This window comes from Canis aureus, chromosome 19 (genome assembly GCF_053574225.1).
Source record: "Canis aureus isolate CA01 chromosome 19, VMU_Caureus_v.1.0, whole genome shotgun sequence".
Classification (NCBI taxonomy): Eukaryota; Metazoa; Chordata; class Mammalia; order Carnivora; family Canidae; genus Canis; species Canis aureus.
Window position 1 is genome coordinate 52,249,142 of NC_135629.1, and position 25,923 is coordinate 52,275,064.

The window sequence follows — 25,923 nt, forward strand, 5'->3', positions numbered from 1 at the left end:
TAGGAAATTTCTTAGCCTGTGGGGTTTGCTGACTCTGTGACCCAAGTAGCTGCATGTCTGAGTAAGGCTGTTCCCGCTGGTTTGCCAGACTCTGAGACCCTCATCTCCCCCTGCTGTGCATCTTCTTTCAGGGTCCCCCTGGAAACCCAGGAATTCCAGGCGTCCCGGGATCTGATGGCCCTCCGGTGAGAACTGGGTGCCAGGCAGAAGGGAGAGGCTTGGGAATTTGGATGGCAAATCTTGGTCTCTGACAACTTCTTTCTCCAGGGTCACCCAGGCCATGAGGGCCCCACAGGAGAGAAAGGGGCACAGGTGAGTGGCCTGGGAAGAGGCTGGATTGGGGTTGAGGGTTGGTGGGCAGGGCTCATGGGGAGAGAGATGATGAGAGCACTGGAAACATTAAGGGGGGAAGAACAGGATGGCACTGATCTTATCTCCATCTCAGGGTCCACCAGGGTCAGCAGGACCCCCGGGCTATCCTGGACCTCGGGGTGTGAAGGTACGTGATACTTGGGACCTGCACGTAGGGATGAGTCATTGGCATTGGCTCCAAGGAACCAGCTTTGTGAGATATGTGTGCATGTGTGGTGAGAGGTATTGGTCTGCCAGGAGAGGTGTGGTGGGTGTGGGGTTTCAATCTGAGTGACAGTATATAGAGGTGTGTGCATTACCTGGAGCTCAACAGCCAGAGGGAAGAAATATTGCAGTGTAGTTGTCACCTTGTGGTTGAGAATGGTTAGGCCTATCAGAAGGCTGGACCTATTTCACTGTAAATAGGTCAACGCACCATAGTGAAACAAACAGCTGGATTTTTTTTTTAAGATCTTATTTATTTATTCATGAGACAGACACAGAGAGAGGGAGAGAGAGAGGCAGAGACACAGGCAGAGGGAGAAGCAGGCTCCATGCAAGGAGCCTGACATGGGACTCGATCCCAGGACTCCAGGATCACGCCCTGGGCCGAAGGCGGCGTTAAACCACTGAGCCACCCGGGCTGCCCAAGCAGCTGGGTTTTAACTCAAGCGCAGAGCCTTGGGATCCTCAAGCACAGAATTGCTGGGCTAGGTCAAGGGCTATACTGTTGACCACGGTCGGGGACACTGGAATTCACGTGTATGAGTCCAGTTACACCGAAGCCAAGTATGGTACCTGTGGTCTAAGAGTTTGGTGGTAGCCAAGAGGCAACTCATCACATTTTTGCATTGTAGGCAAGCTCAGTTACACTGTGACTGAGGAGGTGGCTCTATTGTAGTTGGCCACAGAGTCCTATGGGTGGCCAGTCTCGGAGTTAACGTTGTAACCAGGCAAAGTTGCGTATAGTTAAAGCCTACGTTGTAACTGAGTCTGGGTTAGCCAGGGTCAGAGAATCCCGGTAGCCTCAGCTTGGTTACACTGTGGTCAAGTGAATCCCCCTGTGGTTGCAGACAGTCATGCTGTTCTCAAAACACAGTTGTGTTGTATCCAAGTGCAATTTCATTATAGTCTCTGAGCTCAGTCACATTGTGTCTCTCTGTGGCTAGAGACAATCGTGCTATTGTCAAAACACGGTGGTGTTGCTTCCAAGTACAATTTCATTATAGTCCCTGAGCTCACATTGTAGCCGTGCAGTTTTCACTGCAACCCAAGCCCAGGGTTTGGGCACCTGGGCTTGAACTGAGCAGCCTCGCTGTAGCTAAGCACAGACTCGCCTTGTTGCCAGGCACAGAGTCGCATTGTAGCCAGCACAATGGGGAACATTCCTTTGCCTTTAGAATGAGACTAGGGCCTGGAATGTTCATCCTCTCTCCCCTGCCAGAAGAAACTGTGGACACAGTGTCCCCGGGAGATTGGAATCAATTACTCGGAAATTTGGCCTTCCTTGCACACCCCCACACAGATGACCTTGGGAGGTTGCCAGTGGGAAGAGGGGTGGAGAGGAGCAGCCTCTTGCACACCACACTAGCAGGCTTTGGGGAAAGGTCATTTCCTCTGAGGCTGCCCCCTTCCACTCCTGTCCAGTATCCTTTGGGGACTGTCCTGACTGTTTTGGGGGAGAGGACTGAGGTGGAGGGCCCTTCTTAAGGAGGGGAGAGACTTGAGATCTTTTTTTTTTCAGGGTACCTCTGGCAACCGGGGCCTCCAGGGGGAGAAAGGAGAGCAGGTGAGAAAGGAGGTTCTTGGGTGGGAGGAACCCTAATAATGGGAGTCTCAGTTGTGTCCCTTCCCTGAAACCCTTGACCTCTGACCTCTACACTCTCTCTTACCCAGGGAGAGGATGGCTTTCCTGGCTTCAAAGGCGATGGGGGGCCTAAAGGAGATCGGGTAAGATGACTTCCAGATGAGGGATCTAGTGGTTCTGGGGAGCTTGGGGAAGACAGTGAGGGTGGTGGTGCCAGGGCTAAGACAGGGGGCTGGAGGGAGCAGGAATGACACAGGATCTGACTCCTCCTTTCTATTCCAGGGGCACCCCGGACCCCCCGGACCCCGGGGAGAGGATGGTCCAGAAGGGCTGAAGGGACAGGAGGGGCTGGCTGGCGAGGAGGGGCCCCCAGGCTCAGCTGGGGAGAAGGTGAATGGACCTTGGTCACCCTCTCCAGTCTCCTCTCCAGCTTTCTGTCCTGCAGCCAAGATGTTCCCTGGCCCTTTGCCTTCTGCCCTTGGCTCTTTTATCTCCAACCTCAGGAGGCTGCTACCACACTTACCATCTCCAATTCCTTAACTCAGCATTACAGAGTAATTTCATGCACGGTATCCCCATAACCACCACAGGCAACAGGCATTTTTATCCACATTTTACAGACAAGGAAACTGAAATTTTGAAGAGAGTAGAATTAAAATGAATTGCCCAAAGACATGCCCCTAGCAGGCAGGAGCCAAGACTTGAACTCATGTTTCTCTGAATCTCACCCTGTTGTCCCGTCACCATACCTCAGCCATCCTGCCCTTTTCTGACCTTCATATTGCAATCTCCGACCTTTGTCCCATAATATCTCTGCAGGGCAAGCTTGGGGTGCCAGGTCTCCCGGGTTACCCAGGACGTCCAGGCCCTAAGGTAAGAAGCTAGGGGTTGAGGGTGGGCAAAGAAGCATTCAGAGATTGATTAACATCTAGAGGGCTGGCCTGTGGTCTAGGGGAGTGAGCTGTCCACCCCCTGGGTCACTAAGAGACAGCATAAGACGTGAGCTTTGGTACCAGACTTGAGTTTAAATACCCATTCCTTATCTTTTGAGTGACCTCTAGCAAGTCTCTTGAGCCCACTTGCTTCACTGTAAAATGGTGATACCAGTTGTCTTTACCTTATCATTTTGATTATAATAATAATATATATATATATAACATATAATTAACGTCGATAATTTTGATAATAAAACTATAGGATCCTTTTTATTTGATGTGATGGAGGCTGGTTCAAAGCAAGCCAGTAAGGAAGAGAATCACACACAAAAAAAATACATATCTGACATATCTTGAATTATAACCTACAATAAAATGTGCTTATATAAAAATGTACATTGGTTGCCAATTTTTTTGATGGATGAGGCTGCTGATTAGACATATCTTTCTGCTTAAACCACACCCACATTACATCACTGAAGATTTATAGTTTGGGTTTATATAAAGTGGAACAGAAACTTAGGCACTTTGGAAGAAATCTGAGTGCAGAATGCTTCCAGAGTTCCACACTTTTGTCATCTCCATCTGGCAGTTATCTTGTGCATGCCTCATTTGACAGCAACTTTTTTTAGTGACTTCCCTTTTTATTGAGCCTTTTTCATTTAACTTAGATTTGGTAGATGTCTCTCCTTTTCCCTTCTGCGTTCCGTCGGTTGTTGTAAACTTTCATGAAGTCACGTGACTGCAATAGCAAGGGCAACTGACATAAACAGATTTGGGGATAAACTCAAGGCACCATACCTAAGAATAGAAGGCAACGGATTGGAGCAGGAGTTCATGAGAGTTAGAGCAAAGCCTCTTAGCCAAGACCAGTCCGTGTCTTTTGGGCGTCGTGCAATACATAACAGAAGGCACGGTGTGTTGGTTAAGTTGACGTTGGTATCTTAGCCAGCGTCAATCAGTATCTTAGTTGTAACAAAAATACTCTAGACAGGGTGGCTTAGACAACAGAAATTTATTTTCTCACAGTTTTGGATGCTGGAAGTCTGAGATCAGAGCATTAGCATGGTTGGATTCTGGTGAGGATTCTCTGGTTTGCAGACAGCTGTCTTCTCTCTGTGTCCTCACATGGCGGAGTGTGGGGGGGAGAGGGGGACAGAAAGAGGGAGACGGGGAGAGAGAGAGACAGGAATAGAGAGACAGGAACAGGGAGGGAGGGAGGGAAGGAGAGAGTCTCTCTCTCTTTTTTAAAGATTGTATTTATTTATTCATGAGAGACACACAGAGAGAGGAAGAGACACAGGCAGAGGGAGAAGCAGGCTCCCCACAGGGACCCTGATGCGGGACTCAGTCCCAGGACCCTGGGATCATGACCTGAGCCAAAGGCAAACCACTGAGCCACCCAGGCCCGCCCCCCCAGTCTTCTTATAAAGGCACTGCTCTCCTTCATGAGGGCTCTGCTATTATGACCTACTTACCTCCCAAATGTCCCATCTCAAATACTGTTCTTCCACATAGGGCTTCAACATATGAAAATTTTTTTAAAAAATTTTAAATTTATTCCTGAGAGACACAGAGACACAGGGACCCCTGGATCACACCCTGAGCCAAAGGCAGATGCTCGATCACTGAGCCACTCAGGTGCCCCAACATAGGAATTTGAGAGAACTCAAACATTCAGTCCATAGCAGTCAGTAATAATCAGCCTGAACAATGATGGCTAACATGTCATAAGCACTTACTATGTGCCACACCACGTGAAATACTTTCTATACATTATTCTATCTGATCCCAGGCCCAAGACCTTGTGAGGGAGGTATTGTTGGTATTCCCAGGCTACAAGTAAGGCAAGCGATGCTCAGAGAGGGTAAGCCGTTTCTCTAGGGCCACATAGCTGGTGTAGTGGTAGGTCTGGGATTCAAAATATGAGGGGTGGGAGAGGACGGCAGAGCCTGTGATGTCTTCCACTCGGTGGAGGGAGGATGCCTCCAAGATGAGCAGGACAGCATGGACTGGAGTTAGTTAACAAAATATCAAGTAAGCACCAACTATGTACCGGGTTGAGGAGAATAAGACCAGAGCACCAGGATGCCTGGGTGGCTCAGCGGTTTAGCGCCTGCCTTTGGCCCAGGGCGTGATCCAGGAGTCCCGGGATCGAGTCCCACATTGGACTCCCTGCATGGAGCCTGCTTCTCCCTCTGCCTGTGTCTCTGCCTCTCTCTATCTCTGTGTCTCTCATGAATAAATAAATAAAATCTTAAAAAAAAAAAAAAAGAAGACCAGAGCACTGTTGCCTAGCAGAGAAAACAGACAGTGGATAAGCAAGCAAGTGAACAAAGTCATTTCAATATAAATATTTTGGGAAAAAATATTTTAGGAAAACAAAGCAGGTCAATGTGATAGAGGGTGACTTGAAGGATATGACGGTCAGGGTGATATCAGAAGACTTCCCTAAGGAGTTGACATCTAAATGAGCACTGGGTGTTATGCTATATGTTGGCAAATCGAACTCCAATAAAAATATACAAAAATATATAAATGAGATCCAAATGATGAGGAATAGCTGCCTCTGTGGGGTCCTGAGAGAAGAGCAGTTTAGGCAAAGGAAGCACCAGTGCAAAGGTCCTGAGGCAGGAGTGGACCAGAGTGCCCAAGTAGCATTGAGGGGCCCGTGTGGCTGGAGCGGAGTGAGCAAGGGCTGAAGGTGGGGAAAGAGGAAGGCAGAGGGCTGTCTTGGAGGAGGATGGGGCTGGAGGAATCAAAGAGGCTTCTTCTGGAAAAGACAGAGTGGCTGAAGGGTGAGGGGTCAATTTTGCTTACCACGCACTCCTCACCCCCGTTTTTTCTCTCTGATTCTCTCAACTCAGGGCTCTACTGGCTTTCCCGGGCCCCTGGGACCATTAGGAGAAAAAGGGAAACGGGTGAGTTGTGATCCAGGGGTCAGGGGAGAGGGTAGGGCTTGTGTGGGGGGAATGATTTGTGGATCTCTACAGGACGGTGGGGAGGCCCCAGCGTGGCTGTATCTAAGCCTGGAAACACTTGTCTGCATGCATATTCCCACATGCTTTGCAGGGCACATGTGGGTGACCCCAGCTGGCTTGATTCCATGTGTGTCTGTGTGTACAAGTGTGCGTGTGCCTCAGTGTTGGTCAGATGGGGTCTGGCTGTGGCCACTTGTGGGCCTGTGGCAAACAAGGACATAAGCCTGCGTGTGTGTATGTAACTATGGATGTAAAATGTGTGTGAGGGGTGTGTCTGCATGTGTGAAAGCGTATGGATATACACACGTGCATGCATGACTACATTGAGTGTGTACGTGTGCGTGCTGTGTGTGCACAGTAACTGCATAAATGGACACTGTGTATAGGCAAGGAGTCTCTGTATACTGCTCTGTTTATAAGGACCGTGACCACCTATGCATCCACGCGTGTCTGTTTACGTTGAGCATGCACGTGTGCAAGGGACAGAATTCACCATGAGCTCTGGCTGTCAACTGAGTCTGAAGGTCACCCAACGTATTTTGGGTCTGTGCCTGGATGCATTTGTGTGTGTCAGTCTTTGCATTGTCACTTTCTTCTGCTTGCCCCTCACCTGGTTTATTTTCCAGGGGAAGGCAGGGCAGCCAGGCCTGGAAGGAGAGCGGGGACCACCAGTAAGGAGATGGCTCCCCGGTTCTGCTGGGCCTGGGGGGGTGGCAGGGCTGGAAAGAGGGACTGCAGGAGGAGAGGCTGTGGGGAGGTTGTGAGTGCACAGGGCAGAGGGTTTGGGTTATGTCGGTGTCTCTGGTTGGGCAAGGAGGACTCACAGAGGGAGGGGCCCGGAGGACTCAGGCTCATCTCCTAGGTTACCCCACCCTCTTGATTCTAATCTTTGCTTCTTTTCTACTCAGGGCTCCCGTGGAGAGAGGGGGCAGCCAGGTGCCACCGGGCAGCCAGGCCCCAAGGTATGGGCTGGGTGGGTAGTAAGGCCCCCTGGCCCAGTCTCCCCAAGGCCCTTTGGAAGCCCTCCCAGTGGGGTTCGTCCTGCAGCCTGAATCTCCTCCGCTATGTCCTAGGGCGATGTGGGCCAGGATGGGGCCGCTGGGATCCCTGGAGAAAAGGTGAGTGTGTGGGTTTCTGGATGGGAGACAAACCAAGGAGGTAGAGAGGAGGCCTTATGATGAGGTGGAAGGAATGCAGCCTCTAAAGTCAGGAGCTGTGAGTTCCAGTCCCAGCTCGGCTACTTGCCTGCTGTGTGACCTTGGGCAAGTCACTCCACCTCTCTGGGCCTCGGCTTCCCTCTCTGTAAGATGGAATAACCACAGTCCCCACTGCGAAGGGCTGCAGTGACACACGAAATGATGACTGTGTGTAGTGTGTCTGGCGCCCTGCCTGGTGTGCAGAAAGCACTCAATATGCTCAGTATGTTTGTCCTTATGTGGGGCTCGGGGGGCCAGGCAGGAGGGGTGAGGCCATGGCTTCTGGTTCCATTTCAGGGCCTCCCAGGTCTGCAAGGCCCTCCTGGATTTCCTGGGCCAAAGGGTCCTCCTGTAAGTGAGCACACCCTGGATGGGGCTGGCCTGGGGGGAAGCCGGGGAGTGAGGAGACTCCTGGGTCATGCTTCGTCTCTCTCCTACCTTGTTCCCCAGGGCCCCCAGGGGAAAGATGGGCGTCCTGGGCACCCTGGCCAGAGAGGAGAATTGGTGAGTGGCCTCTTGACTTCTGACCCCTGACTCCATTAGGCTCTCTTGTTCTTCCTCCTGTGTGACACCCCTTTCAATTTTTCTCCCCAGGGCTTCCAAGGCCAGACGGGCCCCCCTGGACCAGCTGGTGTCGTGGGTCCTCAGGTCAGAATGGGCCCCACAGGTCTTCCCAGTTTTGCACCAGTTGGGAGATATTCAGGGGAAGTGCATATCAGACAATCCCCCATGCCCCTGACCATTCAAGATAAGCTTCTGTCCTCTTCAGGGAAAGACAGGAGAAGCAGGACCTCTGGGTGAGAGAGGCCCCCCGGGCCCTCCTGGACCTCCTGGTGAACAAGGTCTTCCGGGCCTGGAAGGCAGAGAGGGCATCAAGGTGAGACCCTGCCCCCTAGGAAATCTCAGCTGAGTGGACCCAAAGGTTCCTTAATGGCCTCAAGCCACCCCAAGGCTCAGAATCAGCCTCATGGCGGAGGGGGCCCAGAGTCACAGACTAGGGGGCAGCACCTTCTCTCCAGAGCCTGACCTTCCTCCTCTGCACCCCTGCAGGGGGACCTGGGACCACCGGGACCCCTTGGGAAGGAAGGACCACCTGGACCCAGGGGCTTCCCCGGCCCCCAAGGAGCCCCTGGGGACCCAGTGAGTATCCTTTGGAGCCCTTCTCAACTATACCTGGCTGGGCTGCGAGGCAGGGAAGGAGGAGGAGGGACATGGTGGTGGCAACCTGGGTGGGGGCAGCCATGAAAGTAAAGGAATGACAGAAGGACCTGGACGAGATAGACTCTTGACCCTCAGTGCCCAGGAAGAAGGGGGCAACTGTGACCCCCCAGAAGGAAGATAGTACCTGGGCACAGCCTTGGATATCTCTTGACTGAATCATCTCTTCCTTCAGGGGCCTATTGGTTTAAAGGGTGACAAAGGCCCCCTGGGCCCTGTTGGAGCCAATGTAAGTATAACCCCATCTACTGGGTGGGTGGAGGGGCCTTGGGGCATCTGGGATTCAGGGCATTGCCATGATTAAGTCCACTATTTTGAGTGTCAAACAGGCCTGGGTCACACCCATGACCTGTTTTTTCATCTGTGACATGGCCCCATCCATGAGATGATCCATTTGATACTTCCCTGCATGCCAGACATCAACATATAAAAGCCTCCTTGCTCCTGGAGCTTATGTTTCAGTTGGGGAAATAAGAAATCAGGGGTGATGAATAGCACAGAAAAGGGGGGGGTAGGGAGAGAGAGCAGTTGAAATGAGCTGATCAAGGAAGGTCTCCTGAGAAGGTGAGACCTCAGGGAGGTGAGGAGGAGCCATGTGGGTATATAGGGGGAGAGTGTTCCAGGCAGAGGGAATAGCATGTGCAAAGGTCCTGGGGCTGGAGTATGCATGGCATGTTGGAGGAAACAGGAGGCCTATGTGGCTGGAAGGAAGGTGAGGGGGTGAGTGGGAGGCAGAGAGGGCAGGAGGTAATGGGGCAGGTCATGCAGGGCCCGTGGGCTACCAGGAGGATTGCCCATTTCCATGGAGGGCTGTGAGCAGAGGGACATGTGTGCCCTCTCAGGTGTCCCCCTGGCCACTGTGGAAAGGGAAGAGAGTGGATATGACACCAGTAACTCCCTAACTCAGTGCCTGGAGGCTTGAAAACCCTCCATCAATGAGAACTATTTTTTTGCTGTTTTTCCTGACCTTTCACCCCTGTTTTCAGGGCTCCCCAGGGGAGCGGGGTCCAGTGGGCCCAGCAGGAGGCATCGGGCTTCCTGGCCAAAGTGGAGGCCAAGGCCCTGTTGGCCCTGCAGGCGAGAAGGGGTCCCCGGTAAGTGCCTGCCCATGACATACGTTCCTCAAGCATCCTCAGGACCCCACATACCGGGACCTCACCTCTGCCCTGGCCCCTGACATCCCCTCTTCCCATCAGGGTGAACGTGGCCCCCCTGGCCCCACAGGGAAAGATGGGATCCCAGGGCCCCTGGGGCTTCGGGGACCCCCTGGAGCTGTTGGGCCTTCTGGCGAGGATGGGGACAAGGTGAGTGTTCGTGGAGAGGGAGGGGCTCTGGGGCTCAGGGTAGGGAGAGGCCGAGTCGGTCCTCCCTCATCCTGTCTCTTCTGCAGGGGGAGGTGGGTGCCCCTGGTAACAAAGGGAGCAAAGGCGATAAAGGGGATGCGGTGAGTGTGGGGCCCCAGTGAGGAAGGTGGTCCCGGGGGGGAAGGCAGAGGGATGTGAAGGATGGTGGGGGGCAGGGTAGCTGAGAATGGGGAGGGTGCTGAGGTGGTTTCCCCTCATCTCCCTTTCCTTGGTGGCCATCATTCTCTCTGTGACTCTGCATGGCTCTGGGGCATCACATCCCCAGCTTCCCTCTAGGACTTCAGCCACAGTGTCTAGCCATCCGTGAGCCAGCTCTACCCCTGGGTCCTGGGGGGACTCCTGGGGGAAAGTTCTGATGAGCCAAGCTTAGGATGATGTCTGTGTCTGATCCCATTGGTTGGTGGCTAGGAAGACAGAACAGCAACAGCTGCTTCCCGGTGGGAGGCGTGGGAGGCAGTGATTGTCATCTTGAGTGCCCTCCAAATCTTGAATTTAAGGTGTTTTTTGGCTATGCTTCCTCCCCCAGGGCCCACCTGGACCAACTGGTGTACGGGGTCCTGTGGGACACCCAGGCTCCCCGGTGAGTGCTCCTGGCTTTGCGACCATCCCCTGGATCCCAGATGGGAAGGGACAGTATCCTCCACCATGACCCAGACTCAACTCAACCCCAACCCTGATCTACCCCTCCATGCTGACATCTGACAGGAACTCACCTCAGAATCTGAGTCAATCCCAATCTCAGCCTGAATCCTGAAGGCCCTCACCGTCCCAGTCTTAACCCTACTCATGACCTTAACCTCAATCCCAACTCAAACTTTGTCTTCAAAACTGAGCCTTGACCCTGTCCTACCCCAACTCTGACCCACCCTCCAATGCTAACCCCAGACCTGAACTCAAACTTGAATCTGACCTTGGTCCCAACCTCAAATTCAACCCTAAATTCTATCTCAACCCCATCTGAACCCTGCTCATGACCTTGACCTCAACTCACCACCCAATGCCCATCTCACCATCCAATGCCCATATGAAAACTTTGACTCAACCTTTGACTTAATTCCCAAACTCTGACCCTTAACCTGCACCCCCAATGCCAAGTCAAACCCTGACCCTTTCTAAACTTAACCCCAACACTGACTGTAATCATTAACCTCCAAACCTTGACCCAGACCCTAACTGTGTCCTGCTTCTGTCCTTCTTCCAGGGAGCAGATGGGGCTCAGGGGCGCAGGGGACCACCAGGCCTCTTTGGGCAGAAAGGAGATGATGGAGTGAGAGGCTTTGCTGGGGTGATTGGCCCCCCTGGCCTACAGGTGAGTGTCTGAGTTTGGGGGTGTGGCCTCTTCCCCTGTACACTGTGCTCCAATCTTTCATCTTTGTTCCATAGGGGCTGCCAGGCCCTCCTGGAGAGAAAGGGGAGGTCGGAGATGTAGGGTCCATGGTATGCACAATGTGGGGAAGGTGGGAGGGGGAAGGGGATAGCAGGTGGTGGTGGCCATTAAATCAATTTGGAGGGGGCGGTGTCACAGGACATACTGTCATTTTAAGATGATGCTGGTCACCAGCATTAAGGATGATAATGGTGGTTAGTGGTGCCTTGGGGAGTCATGAGGTCACTGGATGCTATTCTGACTGTCCCTGCAGGGTCCCCATGGAGCTCCAGGGCCTAGGGGTCCCCATGGCCCCAGTGGACCAGAGGTGAGGACTCAGTGGGGAGTAGGGCAGGATGCCTGAGAGGTGGGCACCTCTATTTCCCAAAAAGAGGCTGTTGGGATCTCATGGTCCCATATCTACCCCCTACTTCTCTCCAGGGCCCTCCAGGGCTGCCTGGGGGAGTTGGTCAGCCGGGTGCTGTAGGCGAGAAGGTGAGAGATAAAGGGCAGGGGGCTGCCTAGGGTGGGGGAGGCACAGCCAGTCCTGCTTGGGGGTGGCTGTTCTGGGGAGCTCCTCCCTGCCTTTCACAATCTGACCTCTCCTGTCCTTACTTTGCCTCCTACAGGGTGAGCCAGGGGAGGCTGGAGACCCAGGACCCCCAGGAACCCCAGGCATCCCTGTGAGTGACTGTCCTGTGCCTATGTACCCATCTCAGGGAACCCCTGACCCTTGGGCATCTTGGGGTGCTTTGACCTCTGGGCAGGCCTGAGTCAGTTGCTGACCCAGGACCTATGGGTATCCCCAGTTATCTTGATGACAGCCCTGGAAGGTCTCAGATGGGGCTGCTACATAGAGTTCCTCAGGTGGTACATACAGGAGGGTGTGGGGCTGAGGGTACAGGTTGGGGGATGGGGGCTCAGGCCCAAACCATGAACCTGAGTTGGGGATTAAACTTCCCAGAGGGATCCTCTTTTCTAATTCACTCCAGCGTGGCATGTGGGCTAGACCAACCTTGGTCATGATCTCTAAGCAACTGGACCATCCTGGCCCCTGATTCCATTAAGTCCTAGATCCCTTTGACCTCTGAACCCTTGGACAGTCTAGGCTATTCTGATCCCAGGATTCCTGAGTCCAGGGATGCTAACCCTTGACCTTTGAAGAGTCCAGGCTATTCTGACCTCTGTCCTCTCTTTCTGCAAAGGGGCCCAAGGGAGAAATTGGTGAAAAGGGAGACTCAGGCCCATCTGGGGCTGCTGGACCCCCAGGCAAGAAAGGTCCCCCTGGAGAGGATGGAGCCAAAGGGAATGTGGTGAGTCTCAGGAGAAGTGAAGGTAGAGATCGTGGAGGGGCACTTGTGTCCACTTGAACCTACTCCCCAACTTCTAGCCGGGGGTTCCTCTTCCAATGTGGTGATTCCCTGAGCAACCCAGAACATGGCTGAATAATGAATATATGAATGGTTGTATGTCACTCTATGGGGTGAAACTTGCTTCCACATGGAATCATTCTGAAAATGTTGGAACAGTTGAGATTGATGCCCAGAGTTGGGGCTGATGTGGGATTTGGCATTAGGGTGGAGGTTGAGACCCTCCCACCATCGCCATGGGGATTGGGATCGGGTGAGAGAGCAGTGGGGAGCTTCAGGGTCTGTGGGACCTCAGTTTGGATCTGACCTCTCTTCTGAGGGTCAGTCCTCTTTGTGAGTCCTGAGCTGGGGGTGGTGGTGGCTGGAGGACAAAGTAAGGTGATGTGTGTAATGTTCTTAGCTCAGCACCTACACACATTAGACTCTAGAATGTTCACTCTACCAGGGCAGGGATTTTGTGTTTTGTTCACTAGCATATCCTCAGCAGCCCAAGCTGTGCCCGGGTTCAGTTTATCTGTCAAATAAATGAATGAATGCCCAATAATGAAGAAAGGGGATTATTCCTCATTGTGTCTTCTAGGGCCCCACTGGGCTCCCAGGAGATCTAGGACCCCCTGGAGACCCTGGAGTTTCGGTGAGTGTGAGCCCCTTCTTCCCCCACTCATGAGTCCCACATATTCCTAATTCTGTCCCCATCTCCCCACCTCCACAGACTTGGGCAAGGTCAGTGAGGCAAATAACTTTCATGTTTCCCCACGTTTCACCCTCAAATTCTTAAATGCCTCCATGACTCCTCTACAGGGTATCGATGGCTCCCCAGGAGAGAAGGGAGACCCTGGTGATGTTGGGGGACCGGTGAGTGGGGGAGCAGAGGATGTGGTGCTGGCAGAGGGGGTTGGGGTGGGTGAGTGGGTGAACTGGGGTGAACTGGGGAGCCAGAGAAGTAGGTTGATGAGGTGCCCAGGGCCCCGAGTTAGATGCACTTGCTTTGCCTCTCTGGGGCTTCGCCATGAACGTGGGCAGCTTCAGGGAAGAGGGAGGAGAAGGCCGGTGTTGGCGTGGTGTCTGGGGAAGGCTGTCTTTGGATCAGAGGCATCCTAAAACACAGTCGTGCTCGACCAATGTGAGCTAATAGTATCCTGGTGCTGTCACATATCCCTAGGGTCCACCTGGGGCTTCTGGGGAACCTGGCCCCCCTGGGCCTCCTGGCAAGAGGGTAAGTGAGACCTGCCTCCTGGCTGTCCTGGCTCCATCCTTTCCCCACCCATCTCCATAGGCCCCCATTTACCCCCATAGGCCCTCCTCACTCCCACAAGCCCCCCAACCCCCATAGGCCCTCCTAACTCCCACAAGTTCCCCTTGCCTTAATAGCCCCCTACCAACACATACTCTTTCCTTCCTCAGGGTCCTTCAGGTCGTGTGGGTCGAGAAGGCAGAGAAGGGGAGAAAGGAGCCAAGGTAAGTATCCCCTGCCTGGGGAGGGGGTCCCTACACTAACCCTCGACCAGCAGTTGAGCCATCAGAATGGCTGCCCCAATTCCCTCCCCTTCCCTGCTGGTTCTTGACTTGGAGGTCAGGAGGAAGGTACCTTCTGACTCTTTCTGTTCTTCCCTTGCCTTGGTCTGTCAGGGGGAGCCAGGTCCTGACGGACCCCCAGGGATGACAGGCCCAGTGGGGGCTCGAGGGCCCCCTGGACGTATGGGGCCTGAGGGTCTTCGAGGGATCCCCGGCCCTGTGGTGAGTGGGGTGGGGACAGGGATGGGGTGGGGTGGGATCAGGCCCTCCCTGTGTGCTCCTACCTCGTGTTTTCTCATCACAATCTGGAATGGCTGACCCTGGGGTGGGGGGTGGGGTGGGGCCATCCATACTGGGTTCTGGCCCAGGGCAGTACCCTCATGTTCTGCATCATCCTAGGGTGAACCAGGCCTCCTGGGTCCTCCTGGACAGATGGGCCCTCCTGGACCCCTGGTAAGAGACCTCTTTGTCCCTGATGTCCTGGTACTGAGAACCACTCTGGGCATCCAGCGATCCTTTAGTGGCCCTTCACTGACTATCCATCTGACTGTCCACCCTGACCATCTATAATAACCATCTCTTCTGACCACTTATCTTGATGGTCTACATTGATCACCCACACTGACCCTCCATCTTGGTGGTCTACACTGACCAACCACACTGACCCTCCATCTTGGTGGTTTATACTCACTACAATGATCTTCCATCTTGACAGGCCAAACTGACCATCTATCTTGCTAGTCTACACTGACCCCCCACACTGATCCTGACCACTGACCATTCATATTGACCATGCTCCAATGCCTTTATTATCCCTTGTCACCCCTCCTCTCTCCTGACCATCCCCACGAACACATCCCTGGTAGTCCCCCTTTGAAATCTGGATAATTTCTTCATCTGACCATCCCCCAATCACCCACATGAACCTTGAGATGTCATTTTTGAGACTCACTAACTGAGCCTCCCCCTCCTTCCAGGGGCCCTCTGGCCTTCCAGGATTGAAGGGAGATGCTGGCCTCAAGGGGGAAAAGGTAAGGATACATCTTTCCACTCTTCTCCCCTAATTACTTCCATTTTCTCCACCTTTACCTCCCTCCCTGGCCAGAGGGCTGGGGCTGGGAGGTTGGGTGTCCTCTGCTCCCACACTCATTCCCCCAAGACTCTAGAAGAAAAGTCCCCAGCATCTCTCCCTCCTCCCACCATATTTCTTTCCCCATATGTGCCTCTCTTGTTCTCCAGGGCCACATTGGATTAATTGGCCTCATCGGTCCCCCTGGGGAAGCTGGTGAGAAAGGGGATCAGGGGTTGCCAGGCGTGCAGGGCCCCCCTGGCCCCAAGGGAGAACCTGTGAGTTCTATCCCAAGTGGGAAGAATGTGTTCAGAGGGAGGGGTGGGAAGGGAGGCAGAATTGGGGCTCATTTAGAGACTATGTGAGTTTGGTTCTAGAAGCCTGGGTCTAGGATGGTAAGGGCTGTGTCTGGGGATAATGGGGAGGCTCTATCTGGGGATTTGCAGGTTGGAGGCTGGGTCTGTGGCTTGTTCTTTTGAGGAGACTAGAGGCTTGTCTGGGGGATGTATGTGCCTGGATCATAGGGGTGAACACCATCAGTGATGACCTTGGTGTCCTTTCTTCAGGGTCCCCCTGGTCCCATTGGCTCTCTGGGCCACCCTGGGCCCCCAGGCGTGGCGGTGAGTAAGAGTGGTTTGTGGGGTGGGGTCACCGTGGTGGGCCAGCTGGGACTCCAGGTCTCCCTGTCTGTACCCCACAGGGTCCTCTAGGGCAGAAAGGCTCCAAGGGGTCCCCGGTGAGTATACGCTATCCCTTGGGCTCCCACATCCCGGGTTCCTGCCCCCTTCTACTCACCCTCAATACCTTTGCATTCTGTTCATTGACTCATTCAATCACGTATTCAGCGGATATTTATTCAACATCTACTGTTGTATTTTATCAAATCGAAGATGCCATCAATTGTTAAGATGCGCCATTATTTTAGAAACTACTATGAAAGAAAGCAGTTTTGACAAGGAAACTGTAATATGCCAAAGATGTTAAGATGTTGATTTCGGAGATGTTAAAATATGGAAAGGAAATGTGCGTTTTATACTTGGTGCCAAACGTGGCGTGTCCCTCCCCCAGCGCTGTGCGTGTGAGTGTGTGTGAGTGGGTGTGAAAGTGCTGTGAGGGTGTGAGGGTGTGTGTATGTGTGGGCAGGAAGGGGTCTCCATGGACAGTGTTCACTCCCAAGTGACTTCTCTCTACAGGGATCCTTTGGTCCCCGTGGTGACACTGGCCCCCCTGGCCCCCCTGGCCCTCCGGTAAGTTCCCCCAGAGAGTATGTTGGGGTGTTCCACTGGGTCCCCCAGTGCCCAGAACTGGGTGGGGCACACAGCAGGTGTTCAGGGCATGCAGGTGGGGGGGGGGAGGTGCCTTGAAAGCTGAAGGAGGATCTGGGTTGGGGGTTTAGGGGGACATCCATCGAGGCTCTGACTGGGTCTCATCTTGCTTGGCTCTGTCTCCCCCACCATCTCTCTCTCTGTCTTCCATCACTCTTGGCCTTTCCCCATCTCTATTTCAAATACTTGTTCCACTGTTTTGTCTTTGTTTCTCTCTCTCTCTCTCTCTCTCTCTCTCTCTGCTTTCTTTGCCTCACCTTGTGGATCTCTCATCATGTTACTACTTGGACTTTTCCCCATCTCCGCCTCTTTCTGTCTCTCCCTCCTGTGTGTGTCTCTGTCTGCCTCTCTGTGTCCCCCCGCCCCTTCGCGTACCTCTCTCTCCCCTTTCTTATCCCTCCGCACCCCGGTGTCTCTCTCACCTCTGCTTGTCTCTCTTCCTGTCTCTTCCTCCCGCATCTCTGCTCTCCTCTCCTCCATCCCCACCCCTGCTCAGGGTCCCCCAGCTGAGCTGCACGGGCTGCGCAGGCGCCGGCGCTCTCTCCCAGGCCCAGGGGCGCTCGAGGCCCCGGAGGGCGGCATGGAGGAGGTGTTGGCCTCACTCACATCGCTGAGCTTTGAGCTGGAGCAGATGCGGCGCCCTCCGGGCACCGCTGAGCGCCCAGGCCTCGTGTGCAGTGAGCTGTACCGCAATCACCCCCACTTGCCTGATGGTGAGGTCCCTCCCTGGCCGGGGGCGGGCAGGAAGCCCTGGGGTCCCATCCTCACTCACCCACACCTGGCTCTGCGGCAGGGGAGTACTGGATTGACCCCAACCAGGGCTGTGCGAGGGATGCGCTCAGGGTTTTCTGCAACTTCACGGCAGGAGGAGAGACCTGTCTCTACCCGGACAAGAAGTTTGAGACAGTGAGTGCCTGGAGGAGTGGGGGAGAAACTGGGCTCTGGAAACCATCCCAAACCCCCCACCACCCCCTGCCTCCCCTGCCTGCCCAGTGCACACACAGGCTCTGTCTGGGGCCTTACCCTTCCTTCAACCAAGCACCTGCTATATGCCAAGTCCTGTAGAGGGCTGGGACTACAGCAGAGAATCAAAAAATAAAACAAAACAAACCTCTGCTTTTATGAAGCTCACTTTCTATGAGGAAAGATTGACACACACACACAAAATCTAGTAAAGAAAGCAGAAATGATGTCAAACCTTTAAATAGGGCGTATGTGTGCCAAGCTGTTCCCAGCGCTTAGCTGCATTAACGCTCAGTCCCAGGCACCTGACGCAGTGGTTCTGCCATTTTCCACCAGCAAGGGAAACTGAGGCACAGAGATGTGATGGGACTACCCAAGGCAGGCTGGCTCCAGAGGCCCAGCCATTAACCTCCCATCTGCCTGCTTCCTGGCCTGCTGTCTCATAGGCCCTCGACACACTGCCCTCCAGGCTGTGGCAAGCGAAGGGGAGGGGTGAGACCACCTAGTACCCCAGGAACACTGGGGTTCTCCATCAGGGAGCCCCGAGCCTAGCAGCCTCCCACACCAAGCACCAGGCTCAACAGTGGAGGGCCTGGGACGAGCCACACCCACTCTAGAACCCTGGGTTGGGGTACAGATGTCACCTCAGTGCTTTTCATCTGTAAAATGGGGCTCAAGAAAGCATCTCCCCCAGGATGGTTGTACATTTGAGGTGCCGATGCACTTGTCAGGAGCACTGATAAAACACGATGCGTGGTGCTGTGCTGAGGCCTCCGCCGCCTGTAAGATCTGTAGCCAGCACAGAGCCTAAGGAAATGCATGGTGATGTCCTCGTTGCTTATTGCTATTTTTGACTGGTCAGAGCTCTGGTTTAGTGGGAGCTCAACATCCCCCACCTCCAATGGGAATTTAGACTCACCCAGACCCCCCAGTCATGTAGGACTTGCCCTCTGAGCAGTTGCTTGTGGTACCTGAGGCCTGAGCTTCTCTCACCAGCTCACCTTCCTCCTGCTCAGAGGTGCTGGAGAGGGGGAGGGAGGAATGATCCAGGTTTGGGTTCCCCAGACACAGACCCTGAGACAAGCATTTGAGGGCAAGTCATTTATTTAGGCGGAGATCTCAGGTGGCATCAGAAGAGAGGGGAAGTGAGAAGGGTTGGAGGGGGCAGCCAATAAAGATTAAAATGTCACTATTGTGCACTAGGGGCTCAGTCTCCCCCCCACCCAGGGACTTCCGGGAGACAGTGGGAGACAGTGGTTGTCCCACCCGGAGGGAGAGGGAGCCGGGCCAACTCTCATCGGTCATTGGTTGAGGGCTGCCCTGCAGACCAGCCAAGCTCACTTCCATGGCCACGGAACAGTCTTTCTTGGGTAAACAGTCGTGTGGGGAGGTAAATGTAGGAAAGACCTAGCTGGCACCCAGGGCATCGTCTACACTGACAACTCCCTCCCATCCCCAGGTAAAAATGGCCTCCTGGTCCAGGGAAAAGCCAGGAAACTGGTATAGCACATTCCGACGAGGGAAGAAGGTGAGTTGCTAGAGGCCAAGGTGGGGGGTGGGGGGTAGTATGAAAACTGGTAGGAGGGATCCCTGGGTGGCGCAGCGGTTTGGCGCCTGCCTTTGGCCCAGGGCGCGATCCTGGAGACCCGGGATCGAGTCCCACGTCGGGCTCCCGGTGCATGGAGCCTGTTTCTCCCTCTGCCTGTGTCTCTGCCTCTCTCTCTCTCTGTAACTATCATAAATAAATAAAAAATTAAAAAAAAAAAAAAAAACTGGTAGGAAACTGGTGCAGGGGGAGTTGGAGGAGGGGCTCTGAAGGGTGAAAGGAACAGGAGACTCACCTCTGCCTTCATGGTGGTTGCAGGCTTGGAGGAGGGGGTGGCAGGTTGGGGGTGGGCAGCCTCAGATGTGTGATGGAGGAGGCAGAGGGTATGGTGGAAATCCAGAGGCAGTGCTGAAAATACCAGCTGAAGCCTAAAAAAAAAAAAAAAAAAAAAAAAGTTGAGTTAGTAAGTTAGGGAGGACAGGGAAAAGTGTTCAGGCAGAGGGAAGAGCATACACAGAGGTCAAGAGTTAAAAGAGGGTCTGGTGGATTTTTTTTTTTTTAATTTTTTATGATAGTCCCATTGAGAGAGAGGCAGAGACACAGGCAGAGGGAGAAGCAGGCTCCATGCACCGGGAGCCCGATGTGGGACTCGATCCCGGGTCTCCAGGATCGCGCCCCGGGCCAAAGGCAGGCGCCAAACCGCTGCGCCACCCAGGGATCCCGGGTCTGGTAAATTTAAAGAAAAAGCCACTTGCTGGGGCAGCCCAGGTGGCTCAGCGGTTTAGCGCCGCCTTTAGCCCAGGGCGTGATCCTGGAGACCCAGGATCGAGTCCCGCATCGGGCTCCCTGCATGGAGCCTGCTTCTCCCTCTGCCTGTGTCTCTGCCTCTCTCTCGCTCTCTCTCTGTCTCTCATGAATAAATAAATAAAATAAAAAAAAAAAAGCCACTTGCTCTGCTCTAGAAAAGTGTGAAGGAGAATGTGGTAAGAAAGGACGCTAGGGGGTGGGCGTGCCTGGGTGGCTCAGTGGTTGAGCATCTGCCTTCGGCTCAGGTGATCCTGGGCTCCTGGGATCAAGTCTTGCATCAGGATCCCTGCAGGGAGCCTGCTTCTCCCTCTGCCTATGTCTCTGCCTCTTGCTCTGTGTCTCTGAATAACTAAATAAAATCTTTTTTAAAAAAGAAAGGCTGGGGAGGTGGGTTCAGTTGGGATTTATTTATGTAACTTGTATGTATATGCTAAGCACTGGGGATGTAGCAGCTGGTAAAACACAGCTCCTGACTTTGTGAAGTTGATATTCTGCTAGGAACAAAACCAAGGAAACAGGAAGACAAAAACCAAAGAAACAAAGCTGTAATATAGTGTGGGGGTATCTTGGTTTGGGTTCCCCCAAAACAGACCCTTCGACAAAGACTCAGTTGCGATTTCTTTATCTGGGAGGTGATTCCAGAAAACGTCATTTGGGGAACGTGGAAATGACGCAGAGAAGAGAAGGAAGCCAGAAGGGGTGCATTACCCAGCCAGTTATCTCAAGCCCAGGATATGTTAATAATATATTTTATTTGACCCAGTACATCTAAAATAGTGTCATATCAAAATAAGGGTTAGTGAGGCATTTTAAATTTCTTCACTACGAGTTCTGCAGAGTCTGATGCATATTTTACATTTATAGCACATCGTAATTTAGATACTAAATTTCATTGGAAGTTCTCAATCCATACTTAGCTTTCATAAAATTGCAGTGGAGAAAAGAAGACTCACGTACTCCAGTTGTTTCACACCTGAGTTTCCTGATACCTGGATTGAGGCTCAGTGATTCGTTAGGAGTTAAATAAAGTAGAAAAAAAATAATAATTAGGTAAAAATCTTAAACAATTAATTAAAAATTTAAGAAGGTTCCATCTCATTGGCTGCATTTCAAGTGCTCAGGGGCCACGTGGGCCTAGGGGCTCGCAAAGGGAACCGTGGATGCTGGATGGCTGGTGGGGCCAGGGGTTGGAGATCCTGGGACGTGGGTTCCTCAGAGAGAGTCGGGGTGAATGGGGCACCCTCACTTCCTGCTTTGTCTTCCCCCCACCCCACCCCCAGTTCTCCTATGTGGACGCCGATGGGTCCCCGGTGAGTGTGGTACAGATGACCTTCCTGAAGTTGCTGAGTGCCACAGCCCACCAGAGCTTCACCTACACCTGCCAGAACTCTGCCGCCTGGCTGGACGAAGCTGCGGGCGACCACGGCCGTTCTGTGCGCTTCCTTGGGGCCAACGGGGAGGAGCTGTCTTTCAACCAGACGACAGCGGCCACCATCACCGTCCCCTACGATGGCTGCCGGGTAAGGGCAAGGGCAGGGGCAGGGGCTGGCTGGAGTAGGGAGAGGCCTCGGCTGCCCTCCTAACGCCCCACTCTGTCTTCCCACCATCAGCTCCGGAAGGGACAGACGAAGACCCTCTTGGAGGTCAGCTCTTCCCGAGTGGGGTTTCTGCCTCTGTGGGACGTGGCAGCTGCTGACTTTGGCCAGACGAACCAGAAGTTTGGGTTTGAACTGGGCCCTGTCTGCTTTAGCAGCTGAGAGTCTCGGGGTGGGAGGGACAATGAGGGAGCCCCAGACGGGGCGCTTTTGGTGCTGAGGCTTTGAAGCCATCATATTTATCGTCTCCTGTGACTGTGGAGCCAGGGGAGAATCTGCTCCTCACGGTCAAGCAATATTCCTTCTCCATTCCAGGGGGCTGGGGACGGCCCTCCCCTGGCCCAAGAGTCTGGCCTCCCCCTCACTGCACCGCAGCTGACATACTGTAGTCTGGCTCTTTGTCCCCTCCATGCCCAGCCAACCCTCAACTCGCCACCACTGGTGCCCCATGCAATGAACTTCTAACTCAGAGCTGATGAGTGCCCCCCACACCTGCCTCCCCCCATGCCCCAGGCAGTGCTCTCAACACCCTGTGGTGCTACCCTTTTCAATAGTTAAGCACTGGATGTCTCCTGATCCCAGGCTGGGACCCCTTCACTCATTCCTGTTTTCAGGTGGGTTCACAGTGAAGAAACTGAAGTCAGACTACAGAGGGAAGTAGGACTTCCCTGGACTGAGCTGTGTGCTCCTTCTGCTGCCTCAGCCCAGCTCTGAATACTGCCCCCCACCCATATCTCCCCAAATGCACCTTGCCATGCCAGGTGGGATGGGGAGCCAAGGTAGTGGGGGCGAATCAGGATCCTAATGGTGCTGCCCTATTTATACCTGGGTCTGGATTAAAAGGGAAAATCCCCTCTGTTGTATATTTAATCTGCTTCCTCCTTAGGGAAGTCTGGGATATGATGAGAGAGATTCTAGCATCCCCACCGCTCCAGGGCCATAGGGCATATTTGGCATCTCAAGTCTGAGAATAAACCAGTGAACTGTGTCCCTGTGTCTTTCATCTAGTGCTGGCTATATCTTTCATAAGGTCAGGCTCTTATCTCACCTGAGGTATCTGCCGTGACCTGTTTTATTGTACCTTTTGGTAGAGGTGACTTTGGGAGGTAGGGGCATCCAATTATGATACTCTCTGGAGACGTTGGGTCTGTTTACCAGTTCAGGCCCTTAGAAGAAAAGTCAAAAATCACCAGATCTCCAAGAGAGATCTTAAATGCTTACACCACAAAAAAAGAAATGGTAACTATGTGATGTGATGCAAGTGTTAGCTAATGCTATGGTGGTAATCATTTTACGATATATAAGTGTATCAAGTTAACAGGTTGTATGTCTTAGACTTACACAATATCATATGTCAATTCTATGTCAATAAAGCTGAAAAAAATTGTGAACCTATTAGGAAGATCTCAAACTTTAAAAAAGAAAGAGGGAGGGAGAGAGGGAGGGAAAAGATAGTTAGATCTTCACGTTGATCTTGATTTGTCCTAGAGTTATTGGCTGAGCTGAGGGTGAGGGAATAGATCAAGAGGTGACATGGGATGTGATTTGGGTTTGCGATAACATGACTAAAGGTCAGACTTCTGAGTGGCAGGTCAAGGGATGAGTTGGGGATAGAGAGAATTATGTTAGAAGCGGAGCCTTGAGGTAAGCTGGATGTTGGGGGGTAGGGGTTGGGTGAGTTATGTTGAGAATGGATTGGAGATGAGTCAAATTGGAGGTTGGTTTGGAGTGAGTTGAGTTTGAAGTTGTGTATTAATGATGGGATCCACTGAGTTGGAGACTGGGCAATCAGTGGATTGAGGTCAGAGTTTGGACTTAGATGTTGGATTGACATGAATGAGGGTTGATTTGGGAAGGAGGATGAATGGAGTAGAGGTAAGTAGGGGTTGCTGTGAATGGGGATTGGGGATTGGCAGTTTGGTAAGTCAAGATAGCATCAGTTAAGAGGAGAGTTGGGTTTGAGGTAGCTCGAATTGGGGGTTAGATATTGGGTTGAGGGTTTTTAAAAATAGATTTATTGAGATGTAATTCACTTACCATATAATTCACCCATTTAAAGTATGCAATTAAATGATTTTCACAGACTTGTACCACCATCACCACAATCAATTTCAGAACATTTTCATCACCTCAAAAGGAAATCCCATATCCATTAGCAGTCACTTTCCATTTCCCCCAAACCTCTCAGTGGTAGGCAACCACTAATCTTGCTCTCTCTATGTATTTGCCTATTCTGGACATTTTATATAAGTGGAATCATATAATGTGTGGCCGTTTGGATCTCGATGCTCTCACTTAGCATAATGGTTCAAGGTTCATGTTGCAGCATGCATCAGTACTTCATTCCTGTTTATTGTTGAATAATATTTCTTTGGATATATCACTTTTGTTTATCCATTCGTCAGTTGATAGACATTGCAGAATTGAGTTAAGGATTGACAGAGGGCTGGTATGAGTTGAGTTGGGTCAGGTTGGGATTGAGTAGTTATAGGGTTCAAGTTGGGGTAAATTGTCTCCCCAAAAGCCAGGGCTTACCTTACTACCTCTGCCACCAGGTCCCATAAGGCCATCTGAGTGCTTGTCCTGGATTCCCTCATTCATTCAATCAACATTACTCATGAAGGAGGCAGAGAATAGCTAAACCTATAGCTATGTAGTGTGATTTTAGGAAAAAAATCAAACAAGTTGCAGAGTGATGGAGTGGTGGATATTTGAAATAAGATCATCAGGAGAGATCTCACTGAAGAGTTAATATTTGAGCAGAGAGACCCAAAGGATGAAAGGAAAAGCCATGTGAAATTTGAGGAGGTATTACCCACACAGTGAAGAATCCAGAAACTCTAAAATACCGATGATGACTCTTGAGGGGATGGTGTTTCCCTTGGTTACCTCTTCTCCTGAATTGTTGCTTTTGCTGATTTTTTTCACACTGTTCTATCAATCCGAATGTACACCCAGGACTGCTTCCCATTTTGTTCCTCTCCCAAACATCCTTTACTCAACACATATGGTAACACCAATGCTATGTGTTGTTTTCCTCTTTCAGAGCACTCCTAATTGAGAACACATTTCCCAGCTTCCCTTGCAGTTAGGTTGGGGCACGCGCCTGGGTCTTGGCCAGTGGGATGTGGGTAACCATAAAATCTTCTGCTTGATCCTCTGAGCTCTTTCAGTCTGTAATGACTTTGGAGATCACATCTGTAAGATGGGAGTGTCTTACATGGAACTAGAAAGAGGCCAACTTCTCTGAGCTACTGCTTGGAGGAATGCTGCAAGACTTCCATCAAACAAATAACTTTATTGTGTTAAGCCCTTGAGATGTTGAAGGGTTGCTTGTTACTGCAGCTATTATTAATTATCCTGACTAATACAGTGAATGAGTCCAATTTTTACTGAAGGTCAGCATATAAGCATGTGTGCAAACCAGGAGGTCCCATTGCAGCCATGTCAACAAATTAGAATTTAATATTGACTATCCTTGTCCTTAAAAGTCCCCACCACTGTAAATTTGTCCCTGGTGGCGTGTGCTCCCCGAATCTGGATTTCACACAATTCTGCTGTCCTCTGCCATATTTCCCTCCCTGGTACCTCTTCTTGCCTGCCCTCCTCGCTCCCTTCCTCTAAGACTGTCTACACTTGGATCACATTTATCTCACTTTCTGTCAAAGAACCACTCACAACACAACATTTCTTGCAGACCAGATCATCATACCCACACAACCCATGATTAGTTCAACTAACACTGTTAATAACAATGACCACTGATTGAGCATCTACGTGCCAGGCACTGTTCATCAAATTTTTCCCTGGGTGAATTAACTTATTCTTCATCACAACCTTTGAGGAGGGTTCTGTTATTACCCTCATTTTGCAGGTAAGGGAACTGAAGAACAGAGGTAAAGTAACTTGCTCAGAGTCTAGAGCTAGAGATTTTGCTAAATAAGAAGCCATTTCCTTTAGGGAAATTTCTTCCATCATTAAAAAAAAATTTAGATCTTAGGGGTGCCTGGGTGCCTCAGTTGGTTAAGCATCTGACTCTTGATTTTGACTCAGGGTCATGAGATCGAGCCCCATGTTGGGCTCCACATTGGGCCTGGAACCTGCTTAGGATCCTTTCTCTCCTTCTCCCTCTGCCCCTCCCCACCTGCTCTCTTTCTTTCTCTCTCATAAATAAATAAATAAATAAATAAATAAATAAATAAATAAATAAATAAAATTAGGGGCTCCTGGATGGCTCAGTGTTTTAAGCATCCTGAGCTCAGCTCATGATCCCAGGGTCCTGGGATCAAGCCCCACATTGGACTTCTCTGCCTCCCCACCACCATGCTCTCTCTCTCTCTCTCTGTTTCTATGTCTGAAATAAACAAAGAACATCTAAATTAATTAATTAATTAATTAATTAATTAATTAAATCTCATACACAGCTCACGGTTTCTTTTCTTTTCTTTTCTTTTTTTTTTTTAAAGATTTTATTTATTCATGAGACACACACACACACACAGAGGCAGAGACACA

The 25,923-nt window shown here is 51.9% G+C and overlaps 1 protein-coding gene across 4 annotated transcripts in view; it reads left to right on the forward strand.

The window, feature by feature from the left end:
* COL5A3 (collagen type V alpha 3 chain) overlaps positions 1-22,396 on the forward strand; it is a 37,849-nt gene extending 15,453 nt beyond the window's left edge. For 2 of the 4 annotated variants that reach the window (XM_077860019.1, XM_077860020.1), the window contains 43 exons: positions 132-185; positions 268-312; positions 446-499; positions 2,096-2,140; positions 2,248-2,301; positions 2,441-2,548; positions 2,978-3,031; positions 5,961-6,014; positions 6,701-6,745; positions 6,983-7,036; positions 7,148-7,192; positions 7,568-7,621; positions 7,721-7,774; positions 7,865-7,918; positions 8,040-8,147; positions 8,321-8,410; positions 8,664-8,717; positions 9,475-9,582; positions 9,685-9,792; positions 9,879-9,932; positions 10,379-10,432; positions 11,054-11,161; positions 11,236-11,289; positions 11,493-11,546; positions 11,660-11,713; positions 11,848-11,901; positions 12,424-12,531; positions 13,169-13,222; positions 13,390-13,443; positions 13,751-13,804; positions 13,993-14,046; positions 14,218-14,325; positions 14,503-14,556; positions 15,081-15,134; positions 15,343-15,450; positions 15,739-15,792; positions 15,873-15,908; positions 16,366-16,419; positions 16,994-17,210; positions 17,291-17,403; positions 18,920-18,988; positions 21,094-21,333; positions 21,424-22,396. In XM_077860019.1, the coding sequence (XP_077716145.1) occupies positions 132-185; positions 268-312; positions 446-499; positions 2,096-2,140; positions 2,248-2,301; positions 2,441-2,548; positions 2,978-3,031; positions 5,961-6,014; positions 6,701-6,745; positions 6,983-7,036; positions 7,148-7,192; positions 7,568-7,621; positions 7,721-7,774; positions 7,865-7,918; positions 8,040-8,147; positions 8,321-8,410; positions 8,664-8,717; positions 9,475-9,582; positions 9,685-9,792; positions 9,879-9,932; positions 10,379-10,432; positions 11,054-11,161; positions 11,236-11,289; positions 11,493-11,546; positions 11,660-11,713; positions 11,848-11,901; positions 12,424-12,531; positions 13,169-13,222; positions 13,390-13,443; positions 13,751-13,804; positions 13,993-14,046; positions 14,218-14,325; positions 14,503-14,556; positions 15,081-15,134; positions 15,343-15,450; positions 15,739-15,792; positions 15,873-15,908; positions 16,366-16,419; positions 16,994-17,210; positions 17,291-17,403; positions 18,920-18,988; positions 21,094-21,333; positions 21,424-21,570 (3,252 nt within the window). In that variant the 3' untranslated portion in view covers positions 21,571-22,396. Of the gene's footprint in view, positions 1-131; positions 186-267; positions 313-445; positions 500-2,095; positions 2,141-2,247; positions 2,302-2,440; positions 2,549-2,977; positions 3,032-5,960; positions 6,015-6,700; positions 6,746-6,982; positions 7,037-7,147; positions 7,193-7,567; positions 7,622-7,720; positions 7,775-7,864; positions 7,919-8,039; positions 8,148-8,320; positions 8,411-8,663; positions 8,718-9,474; positions 9,583-9,684; positions 9,793-9,878; positions 9,933-10,378; positions 10,433-11,053; positions 11,162-11,235; positions 11,290-11,492; positions 11,547-11,659; positions 11,714-11,847; positions 11,902-12,423; positions 12,532-13,168; positions 13,223-13,389; positions 13,444-13,750; positions 13,805-13,992; positions 14,047-14,217; positions 14,326-14,502; positions 14,557-15,080; positions 15,135-15,342; positions 15,451-15,738; positions 15,793-15,849; positions 15,909-16,365; positions 16,420-16,993; positions 17,211-17,290; positions 17,404-18,919; positions 18,989-21,093; positions 21,334-21,423 lie in introns of those variants that run through there. The other 2 variants (XR_013358177.1, XR_013358178.1) reach the window with 2 other exon arrangements.
* Positions 22,397-25,923: the final 3,527 nt, after the last annotated feature.